The sequence below is a fragment of the Harpegnathos saltator genome, unplaced genomic scaffold, assembly GCF_003227715.2.
Source record: "Harpegnathos saltator strain DR-91 unplaced genomic scaffold, Hsal_v8.6 scaffold538, whole genome shotgun sequence".
Taxonomy (NCBI): Eukaryota; Metazoa; Arthropoda; class Insecta; order Hymenoptera; family Formicidae; genus Harpegnathos; species Harpegnathos saltator.
In genome coordinates this window covers 192,644-204,638 of record NW_020230358.1, presented here as the reverse complement: position 1 = coordinate 204,638, position 11,995 = coordinate 192,644, and the positions used below count along the sequence as shown (strand labels likewise).

Sequence of the window (11,995 nt, the reverse complement as noted above, 5' to 3'; positions counted from 1 at the left end):
TTTGAGTTGTACTACTATCTCAATTTCTCACTACAATCATATATGCTAGGGGGTCAGATTCACATATGAATGTAATTTTACCTTTTCACTTTTGCTTCCTTCAACGAAGAATGCAACCACTGCAGCGTCTGTCAAAACATCTTCTCTCATTCTCACTTATGTCTTTCCCTATTAAGGCCATCACACACACAAATGAACGTAAACAGTAAGGGCAAGAGCACAGGCTTTTGCATAACACATAATACATAACGCATAAGAGAATAAACCAATTAGTTTTCTTCATTTCCCTCCTCAGGACAGAAATGAAGAACTCTGATTTGTTGATTCTCTTATGCGTTATGTATTATGCGTTATGTAGAAGTTTGTGCTCTGGCCCTAATATCTCGTCTACAATAGAAGTCATAGAGTCGTAAGTCGTACAAATTGACCAATCGCGGTCGATTATTTTTCTCTTACCGGACTATAATTGGTCAATTTCTACGACTTACGACTCTACGACTTCTATTGTAGACGAGGTATAAGACGTAAGCAGTAAAGAAACTGACCAATCACAATCAATTATTCTCGTAAGTTTTAAAATGGTGTCCTTAAATTTCGATTGTGATTGGTCGATTTGCTTACTGCTTACATCTTACTGCTTAAGTTAGTTGTGTGTGATGGCCTTTAATGACGGACATCTCCTTCGCCAATTAGAAATCAGTAAAGTCGTGTCCCAACTCATTTGAGGAACTTTAGTGCGGAAAGTCGGTGTCGCAGAAAATGCCGTGTTAGCCGCTTTCATGGGCCTTCTACAATAAGCTATTAGTCATAAGTTGTCACCAAATTGACCAACCACAGTCGATTATTTTTAAAATAATCAATTGTGATTGGTCAATTTGCTTATAGCTTATGACTAATTGCTTATTGTAGAAGGCCTCTCAGATTTCTCTCTGTTAGAACAGTAAAAGACCCCTTATTCAAGATTCAAACCTTTCTTATCCGAGATTCAAATTAGTTGGGCTAGCAAGTCTCTCATGACACTGTTAGATGGCGAAAAATGTTTCGTTAACCCGTGGAATTCAAAACGTAGTTCTAATGTTTTCGTTACGAGTCGCCACAATCTTCTATGCGGCATCGAGATTGGAATACGATTGAACAACGGGTTAAATAAATAGCTTTTACTTTCAATTTATGAATATGCTCAATAGGTATGTATAACAAACATTCAATTTTACGAGTACAAATGTTAAATCAAATTTTAATATAAATACAAGATACAATCAATTTGATCGGTCACTATCATTTACAAATAATCGCGCGTATATAACCCTAAATTTTAATAAAAACAGAAAAGAGCACTCTAGTTTAATCCAAAGCATATTCATCGTTCGAATTTACAACGACTTATCATTTTACGACTAATTTTCCAATTTCGTCCCTGTAAAACTGGAGATTTTGCAAATCTGCCGATTTCTCGCTCGTACGCGCGATTATTTATATTTATGACTAACGATATATCATGATTTATTATTTCGTGACGACAGTGTGTACGAGTTTACTTAATCGAACTTCGATCCTTCAGCTGCGTTTTTCGAAAGAGCGAGTCACAGTTTATGAAAGGCGGGGACCGGCTCATTGTTCAATATTCATGCATGTGTCCGTGACGGCTGGCGCGATATAGTACGACAAACGCGGCTATCGCGGCATTTGACAGTTGTCTTTGGTCAATCGTGGTGCACGGTGTCCGCTAAGTTGCCTATCATGTTCAACATGTGAGTAATATCGAGGTTCGACGGCATCGGCCTTTGATCGGTCCCTATTGTGGAACTCGTCGGAATCGATTCCGATCGAATTTATTTCATTATTTCCTAGATTTCTATTGTCTTTTCTAGAGGAAACGGAATTATTCCGATCGGAATCGATTCCGATGAGTTCCATAATAGGTACCCTGGGCACCTATCATGGAACTCGTCGGAATCGACTTCAATCGGAATAATTCCGTTTCCCCTAGAAAAGACAATAGAAATCTAGGAAATAACGGAATAAATTCGATCGGAATCGATTCCGACGAGTTTCATAATAAGTACCCTGCAGTCGATTTCACACGCGAGCGCGTAATATCGAACGAAAAAACCGAATGAGGATTTCTCGATGAGACGTCTCTCACCCGCGCTCCAGTTATTATTAATAACGCGATCGTTACTCGATGTTTATCGAGTGCAAGCTGTGACGAAGAGTTAAAGGACGCATGAGAGTAAGCCACGTGCTGGTTTCATGGGCGAATCCGCGAAGAATTTGAACTCTATGACGAGTGTCGGATCACAATGAGTTTGCCGGTGATTTCATCTGGACAACGCGTCGTTTTCATCCGCGCGATAAAACGCGCGTATAACGATGTTCACAAGCGAGGCTGGCTTGTTATTATCATAACGTTAAGTGCTTGTTGTCATAATAACGTCTAGAGCTTGGTAATCATAATATCGTTGAGTATTGCTTTTGATATCATATCATTGGATGACGAAACTGTATATTTCCACGGAATATGTATGTTTTTTAGACGGGAATTGGTTCATTTGCAAGTTATGTCAGGTGTTTCTTGGAGAAACGCGCAGACACCTTAGTATTTTTGCACATAGGTATTTTCATATGAAAAGAAACAAGAATTTTGCTGCACTCCTTTAACGTCGAGCTTTTGAAACGTTAACGTTCCATTTTTAGCATTGTTATTAACAATTGACAATGTATCAGTAACTGATACTTTCAGTCGTTTTCATCGTGAAAATTAAGGGGTACCGAAGTATCCTATTATTTCAGGATGTTATGTGTTTCGGGTTTCAAACGGAATTATATCAGATCGATAATAATGTCGTTGGATTGTCGCTATTCAGCGAAATTTCTTAAAATTTAGAAACCTTCGTTCAGCAAGTTCCGTTCTAAACTTCGTTTTCGACAAGTTGTATTTTCATGGCCATATATATCATATCCAGGTAATAAAAAATCATATTGGCATCAAAATGACGTCAAAATGATGAGGAAAACAATTTTTTTATTATGATTTGGTCATTTTAATGTCATCATAATTTCCTATTTTGCCTAGGATATATATTTATGCACATATTGATATGTGCTAAATGTATTGTTATATGCTAAAACGAACGCTAGATCATTTCTTTACCTTGCCTTACTTTACTTAATTTTATTGCATTTATTTTCTTCTAGTGTAATGCTATTTCGTAATGCTTCGCCGACTTAACATGATTTTCCATACTGACGTAATTCTGAAGTGACACATTTAAAAGCGTGCTGCCTTTACACAAGTCAACAGTCGCGAATGCAACTGAATGAATAATGCGAAGAAATATGTTAAAATTTCCAGTGAAATTGATGATTAACGATTTGTTGCTCGACCTTTGGAATGAGCGGAGCACTTTGAAACTAAACGATCATCGAAGAGAAGATATTTTGAACTGCCGGAAATCAATCAGCGAAAGAAATAACTTCCTGAGAAATCGAGAGCATAATGTATCGAGATAAGTGAAATCTTATCTGCTATTATCGCTGAAATATCGCTGAAATGCGAGGGCATATCAATGATAACTGCTACTTGCATCTAGAGCTATAAATTGTAGAAATTTGACAGACACGTATATGCGTCTATAGTTCATATCGATGATATTCTCCTAACACATATACGCATTTGTAGTACTCAAAAGGTCGAATCAATCGTTACAAAGTGCATTGTTTCTGTGATAGTGTTACCATGAAAGGAACAACTGATCAATTTTTTTCATTGAATAATTTACGTAGAATGTTCTTTGTAGAGCGAACTCTTGAATTTTTTAATGAATAGTTAGGGATATATAACCATGTAAAGAATATTATCCTTGTGTCATTTCCGTGAATGTAAGTACACGCTTCAATTATGTAAAACATTTCGATCGTACGCTGCTGTTGTTTCATGTATATATATGTAACGGTCACGCCTCCAGGTTCGGTTTTTCTTTTTTTCTAATCGCCGGCCCTGCGCTCTTGATCGTTCGCGACGATTCGGGCGCAGGAATTTATTAGGAGAAGGTGATCGTTGTTTAATAATCGAAACCTGTGTGTGTGTATAAAATGACGCTTTATTTTTCTTTCTTAGTACGCGGCGACCGTGTGTCGTTGCGTGACGTCTCACTGTTTGTTGTGGTACGTGGCTTTCGTTGCGCTATTGTCGTTGTAGATAATAGAGTTCGCATACACGAGATGGCTTTTACCCGCTGGACAATTAAAGAATATTTTTATGTGTCGGAACGTGCAAGGCGTACATGAAATAACTACTCGGGCACAAATTATATACAGATCTGTGGATAGATGATTGCAACGGTGAATCGGATGGTCCCCAGAAACGGGAATTCGAGGCGAGCGTTGCCGGTGTATTCTGTTAGATTTAAAAGGCCGTGCCTTCGGTGCGGTCTACGACTGCTGGTCGCAAGAAAGTTTACAAAAATGCGTCGCGTTATCTCTAACGCGGCACCTAAGTATAAGGACTCGGCTGCGAGTCGAGGCGCGAGAATAAAGCAGCGTGTTTCTTTATTGATTCGGTCGAATATCACGAGGAGAAAGCGTATGTTGAGACGAATTTCCTATTCCTTTATGAGGGGTGCGGGATGCCGTGGGTTTATAGCGCTCAAAGGCACGATGCATTTTAGGTCGCGGAATTGCAATCGCCGGCCGCCGGGCCGTGCTGCCGTGCCCCTGATTCCTTCTCAGATTCCTATACGAAGTAGAGAGGAAAAAGAAAACACAATTACGAAAACGTTCCGGAAAACTCACCGGAGCAGCGACAAACTCGCCGCTCGTCCTCTAAATCGCAAAACGGTACAAGAACGGGAGATCCTTCCGGAAAACTCACCGGAGCAACGACAAACTCGCCGTTCGATCTATAAATCGCAAAGACAGGAAGTAATCACGGTTGCCGACGACTGCGGCCTGGTAGATTACTCACTCGGTTCTCGATCTTCTGGAGGCGCTATTGTACTTCTCAGGAAGAACGATCCGAGAAGACTGCTCCCTGGTCAAATTTTATCGGACTTATATACCCGTACTTTTTCATCTTCGGTTTCTTTCGGGTATTAGTCGTTGATTATCCTGATTATCGTCGGGATTAATCGTGAAGATGCGGCGAGCGCCGATTAGTTTTTTTTTTCGGCGACGCCGCGAGTACTGCTCGGGAACCAAACGTTCCCGAACGTGGTGGCCTGGTGTTCGGCCATTGTTGGCTGCTGTTGAGCGCTTTCAGGCGCGGTGGTAGCGCGATTCGGACGGGGAGGGGGTGCGCACTCAGCTGACTGCCGTGTGATGTTTAGCGGCAGTTAACGTAACGAACAAAAATTTTGATCGTTACATATAACACATCACTCAATAAGTTCGTAGAATGACATATAAATGGCGCTACTATTGACAAATCCATATGATTTTTAGGAAGTACTAACCTTCAAATGATACGTATCAAAATTTCATGACAATCGGACGTTTAGTTCACAAGTTACAGTGGTTTTAGTGACGCACGACGTCGACTCATTTTAGCAACGCGTCGACGATTCAGCGGGCTGTTTGGAGCTGTTTCAGCGCAATAAAAAGGATTTTTTGATGCGGTATGTGACAATGGATGAAACATGCATCCATCACTACACTCCAGAGTCAAATCGGCAGTCAGCTGAGTGGACAGCAACCGGCGAAACTCGCCCAAAGCCGAAACTGAAGCCTATTTTGAGGCCAAAGATAAATCGTTCTACAAAAAAGCCATCGAAATGTTGGAGAAGCGTTGGAATCAATGTACCAGGTGTGTAAATATGAAACCGGAATATTTTTGTATAGAAAATACACGTTTATTGTATAAAAATGATAAAAAATATTTTATTCCAAGTATTGCCCATCGCTGGCTATACATTTTTCCCACCTGTCTGACAATTTGTGGATGCCACGCCAAAAAAACTGTTGCTCTTTTGAGGCAAACTAGTCATCGAGCCATTTTCGTACATTTTCGTAAGAAGTGAAGCGCTGCTCAGCAAGTGCGTGTCCCATCGATGCAAATAAGTAACAATCGGACGGAGCCAAGTCTGGTGAGTAAGCCGCATGTGAAAGTATTTCCCAACTAAACGCCTCAATCGTTTCCTTGACCAGTTTTGCTGTGTGTGATGGTGCATTATCATGAAGCAAAATCACTTTGTGTTGCCTTTTTTGATATTCTGGTCGTTTTTTACGCAAAGCTTGATTCAAATCGATCATTTGTTGTCGGTAGCGTTCAGTATTAACGGTTTCGCCAGGTTTTAGCATAATAGATCACACCCTTCTGATCCCACCAAACACAGAGTATTGTCTTCCGTCCATAGCGATTTGGCCTTGCAGTCGATGTCGATGGTTCGCCTGGAGTTACCCATGATCTTTTACGCTTAGTATTCTCAAAATATATCCACTTTTCATCGCCAGTCACAATTCGATGGAGAAATGACTTTCTTTTGTACCTGGCGAGCAGCATTTCGCAAGTGGTTTTTCGGTTTTCCTACTTTCCTACTTTCATTCAGTTCATGTGGAACCCATTTTCCCATCTTCTGGATCTTTCCCATGGCTTTCAAACGTATGGAGACGGCTTCTCGTGTCACATTTAATTGATCCGCGAGTTGTTGTTGCGTTTGAGCGTCATCCTCATCCAACAATGCTTGCAATTCGCTGTCTTCAAACTTTTTCGATGGTCTTCCACGTTCTTCGTTTCTCACGTCAAAATCGCCACGTTTGAATTTTTTAAACCACTCAAAGCACTGTGATTTACCAAGAGCATACTCACCGTAAGCTTCGACAAGCATTCGATGCGATTCTGCAGCAGTTTTCTTCAAATGGTAACAGAAAATCAATGCTGTCCGCAAATCGTAGCTTCCAGACACAAAATTCGACATGTTCAACGCTATTACAAACTATGCTGTTGTATGAAACTTGTATTGTTGTGAGTTGAAAATCTTTGTCAGATGTCAACAAATGGAAATGGTGCCAATGACGCGGTTTGACGGTAATTACATTGACAGCTAGAATCATCTATGGGCAAATTCCGGTTTTATATTTACAGACCTGGTATCACTCTTGAAGGAGACTATGTAGATGAATAAAGTCAAATTTTGCCTAAAAGTTGTTGTTTTATTAGTCATGCTACGAACTTATTGAGTGATGTGATGTTATATCATTTTCGCACGTAACACAAGTTACATTTTATGTTTTATAGATATTTACCATATTATTTACCATATTATACTGTAATAAGCTTTCGTGGACACGCGATATCATCGTGGGAATATTGCAAAAACAGATTGACGGATAAAAACAAAAAATGTAAATCGGACGATTTCAGGAAGACCAATCGCGTTCCGGATGACTAAGTGCGGCGTTACTAAAAATAAAATAATATACGAAGCGGAGGGTATATCTCGACGTTATCACGTAATGAGAAAACATAGCTCGTTATCACGCAGTGATTATGACACAGTGGTCATTTTCTCATGTCGTATGGAGCAATGAGCCGGATGACAATGCTATTTTACCATAATTGAGAGAGAGGGATAATTGAAAGAGAGGGAGAGAGAGAGAGAGAGAGAGAAGGAATAAGAAAGAGCATGTTTCTGCGGATATTATTACGTGATAACAAAGATTCTTGTTAGAATAACTTGTGAAATCGCGAAGATTCGTTCATTTTGCGTCTAATTTTCACTATCTACACTTTTATCAACTAGCCTGATACCAATGTGTTATCTCTTACGAAATAGCCTGTGGAGAATACACAACTGACTATATTTACAAGATTTTATAGCGAAGATAGCGGACAGTTCACAGTCCGGTGCGTCTTTGAATTGTGGAATTCGCGAAGTAGTCATTTTGCATAATCAACAATTATATCTAGATAATATCCGGTAATAATGAAAGAACGGTTAAAAGCGCGATATAAATGTTAAACCTTGCATCTACTTGGAATGATCTTTCGTTGTCATTGTTAATTAAATTTACTTTCTATACGTTGGTGAATAGTAACACTAAGTTCAAGTTGCAATGCCGTAACTACGATACCTCGCATGATTTGAATTTCTTTTATTAAATTATATAAATTATATTATTTATAAAGTTTATACATATAATATAAATTGTATAAACAGTTATGTCGAGATACAGTTTAATGTCGTGGATCTTTTTTAAAAGTATATTAAAACGGATTATGAGAGAAACATGAAAAAAATAATTTCATTAATGTAACTGAATTTGGTAAAAGTGGGGTTTAGGGGACCCACCTCTGATAGTTTTCATATTGATATATGTTATAGAACTCACCTTCCTAAATAACACTAAAAAGGTTTTAGCCGTCGCTTACTGTTTATTAAAAAGTTATTGACAAAAAAAGTTGTATAAATATTGCATATATATACTCATGTGTATATTTTTGCACATAGTATATACAAAGGAATATAGTAAATAGTACACGTATATGCGCGGGGGAGGGGCTCCGGGCGCGGGGACCAACTAGTTGAACGACGAAAGAGCAACTGAGAGTAATAATACAGATAATACGAAACATACCAAGTAAGAATATACACAATAGAAATAATCAAAACAGAACGAGTTTCGTAGTGCGGTGAATATATTCATATATAGCGCGTGTATAGCACATGCTCATTCCTTAAATATATACATGGTGTCGGAAAATTACATTCTATGTATGAAATTTCTTTTGTTAATTATTTTTTAACAAACAATGAGCGACGGCTAAAACCTCTTGAATGTCACTCAGTAGGGTATCCTTGATAATATATATCAATGACAAGCTCATTGGAGGTGGGTCCCCTAAACCCCACTTTTACCCTGAATTTTCTATTACCTGAGGATCAGACGAAAACTTGATTATAGGAACAAAAGAATTCCTGTAGGATATTTTGTTCCCACCCAAACAAAGAGGATTATATAAAGTTATGTATAAATTACATATGAATTATATATAAAAAGAATTACATATAAAATATATATAAATCATATTGAATGCCTTTCAATCAGCCACGAAGATTGTCTTTTTATAAAACTCTAATTAACCATAAAGACTATACTGATGAAATTATTATAGCTTACGTGCGCAACAATGCATGCGAATTCCTATACATAGAATTGCAAAAAAACCAATGCATGCGAATTCCTATACATAGAATTGCAAAAAAACCAGTGCATGCGAATTCCTATACGTAGAATTGCAAAAAAACCAGCATGATTTTTCCCGGAGAATTTTTTCTTCTACAGGGCAAAGAGTGGGTTATTTTTTCGCAATTATATAAGAGTAAATAATAATCTCGAGGCTGGAGTTTTATATATTACCTTGTGCAATATCAAGAGCGAGAAAAAGTACGATTTTTCTTATCAATTATGAAAGCTAGTTTAATTATATGAGTTATTTCAGTGAGACACTTAAATGCGTTCGTTCTACAGACTTTCGTACAGGATGATTCGAAGAGAGGATAGGATTATAAAAAGGATCGGTATACTTTTTTTTTTACTTTTGTGGGAATACTTATACTCCTACATGCTTCAACGTCCTTTCAAATTGTCCTTTGTAATGGAAAACAGATACTTAATGAAATTAGAAAAAAAGAGTAATTATTATTATGATTATAATTATCATATTTTCATATAATAATTATCTTATCATCATAATTATTATAATTAAACATTTATATTTCAAAATAATGATATCTATACGCGTCAGAAATTTCATCATGCCTGCCCATATAGTACAAGTTCCTAGGAAACGTCTTCAAGTTGTCTTCCAGGAGTCTGTGCTATTTAGATGAATCATCTAGGTAAAGGTCAAGACGAAAGCATTAATGATATTTCATGTTCGTGTTTTTCAGATTATCATGCGATATCTGCTCGTCGCTCGGGCTCGCAGTGGTGTTCTTCTTCGTGATGCTCTTCGCCCTGAGTGTGAGTGAAAGCTTCAAGTATCGATCAAAATTCACTTTCTTTATACTGGCGAGCGCTATAGCTGCAGGAATATGGATACCTTTCATGTTCTGTCGCATGAGAAGTTGGAAAAACGCAATGTAAGTTTCCACAAGAACCTAAGTGGATGCGAGAGGATCCCCGAAATAATGAAGTAAAAATAAAAGATGACTCGTGCGATCTACACGGAATCTGTCGGGTCGATGAAAAAGACTATTCGGTTCGATTTCTTAAATTTGACTTCGTCAACCAAATAATCGTCGTGCGTAAACTCTTACGATTGATCAAACTCTATTTGACTTGATGGTTAAACAATTTTAGACATCAAGTTATCTTCGTTTTGTCGTTTTCGCGTACATATCATGAAGAGTCTTTTTTCCATTTAACGAGACGAAAACTTTCAGTATGCCGGCCCGTGGGGTGGTGATAATAGCTAAGATGCTCGGGATCAATTACCATTTGCGCGGAAGAGAGAACATCGTCAAAGATACAGGCTGTGTCGTGCTCATCAATCATCAGAGCTCCTTGGACCTTTGTGGTAATTACAAGCAGTTCCCGCGAACAGTTTCCGCGATTATCGCGGCACTGTGTGAGGGAATATACGTACATGATACAAATGTCGTTTGCACATATATGCGATAAAGTCAGGCTCTATATAGTTCTAGGTAAATTGTGGCTGTCGATGGACCGATGCAGCGTCATCTCCAAAAAGGAGATTCTGTATCTGGGACCATTCGGTCTTGCGTGTTGGCTTTGGGGAACAGTATTCATCAATCGCGGCAACGTCGAGGAGTCTCGTCAGACTATCAACGCCACAGCGGAATCGATCCGCCTGACGAAGGTAATTAGGCTCTCTACATTATTAAGAGATGATTGTAACTTGCGATATAAAAAGAATCGTATTTTCCAGCGAAGACTCCTTCTGTTCCCTGAGGGACACCGCCACTCGAACAACACTTTGCTTCCCTTCAAGAAAGGCGCTTTCCATGTCGCGATCAAGTCGCAAATGCCGATTCAGCCGATTGTCGTGTCGAAGTACTATTTTCTAAATGACAAGCGTAAACAGTTCCATTCAGGTGAGTCTCTATCGACCGTGATTTCTTGCGAAGCGCGCCCATTTGAACACGTATCTGAATGGCGGACTTTATATTTCAGGAAATAGTTACATCACGATCTTACCGCCCATTCCTACCACCGGTATGACCAAGGATGATCTTCCAGAACTAATGCAGCAGGTATATACGGTCATGAACACAACTTTCGTGAAATCTACACGCGAGTGCTTCGCCGATCACATAGAAGAGGAGAGCCTAAAAGACGAGTGATATGGCGAGCATGAGACATGGACGTTTGAGCGAGCTTAGTGCGATTGAATGATGAATTTGCGACGAAGGCCGATTTACAAAAATAAATTTTTATCGCGTCATCATCCCTGCGGAAACGGATACTCGCATATGCGATTTGTTCTTTTTTTCTTACACGACGTGTATATGTATCAAAGACACACACAGATTTCAAATCGTTATTTGAAATCCTCATATCTCCCAGCAAATCGACGATTACTGTTTTCTTCGATCCCTTTCGTTGTCCCCCGATTATAACCTAATCTTAAATAACAAAATGTCTAAAAGACGGCTTAGAGATGTTTAAGAGATATTCTACTTGTTTTAAATTGCCTTCTTAGATGTCTCCAAGAGTCTCTAAGACTTGTGCTGTTTGCGAGAAGCTTAAAATATTTCACATTAATAAGTGTTCTTCCATTAACTCTATGTAAGATTTTATCCTTCAGAATAAGAAGAATCTACCGAAGCTCAAATGATACTTTACTAAGGATGCAATCTGTAATTTTTATACTTTGTGGCAACAAGTGATTTGTTAATCGAGAGATTTTGTCTCCGCGTCGTCGCGCAATACACAACAAATATTTTGTATAATGAATATACGTTGAATGTGAAACTGTTATATGTATTGTTTGTCTCTCAGTAGCGTAAGATCGTTGCATATAACCTTGTTT

General features: G+C 38.6%; 1 protein-coding gene across 2 annotated transcripts; it reads left to right on the top strand.

Moving 5' to 3' along the window:
* The first annotated feature begins 1,525 nt into the window (after positions 1 to 1,525).
* Positions 1,526 to 11,943, top strand: LOC105189954 (1-Acylglycerol-3-phosphate O-acyltransferase 2). Of its 2 annotated transcripts, none has more exons than XM_011152396.3 (6): positions 1,526 to 1,751; positions 9,891 to 10,082; positions 10,386 to 10,519; positions 10,641 to 10,822; positions 10,892 to 11,057; positions 11,137 to 11,943. In XM_011152396.3, the coding sequence occupies exons 1-6, from the start codon at positions 1,741 to 1,743 to the stop codon at positions 11,304 to 11,306; spliced, it is 855 nt and encodes a 284-aa protein (XP_011150698.1). In that variant the 5' UTR covers positions 1,526 to 1,740; the 3' UTR covers positions 11,307 to 11,943. The 2 variants fall into 2 exon arrangements, with proteins under 2 accessions (XP_011150698.1, XP_019700146.1); XM_019844587.2 differs by lacking the exon at positions 1,526 to 1,751 and adding an exon at positions 6,011 to 6,083.
* Positions 11,944 to 11,995: the final 52 nt, after the last annotated feature.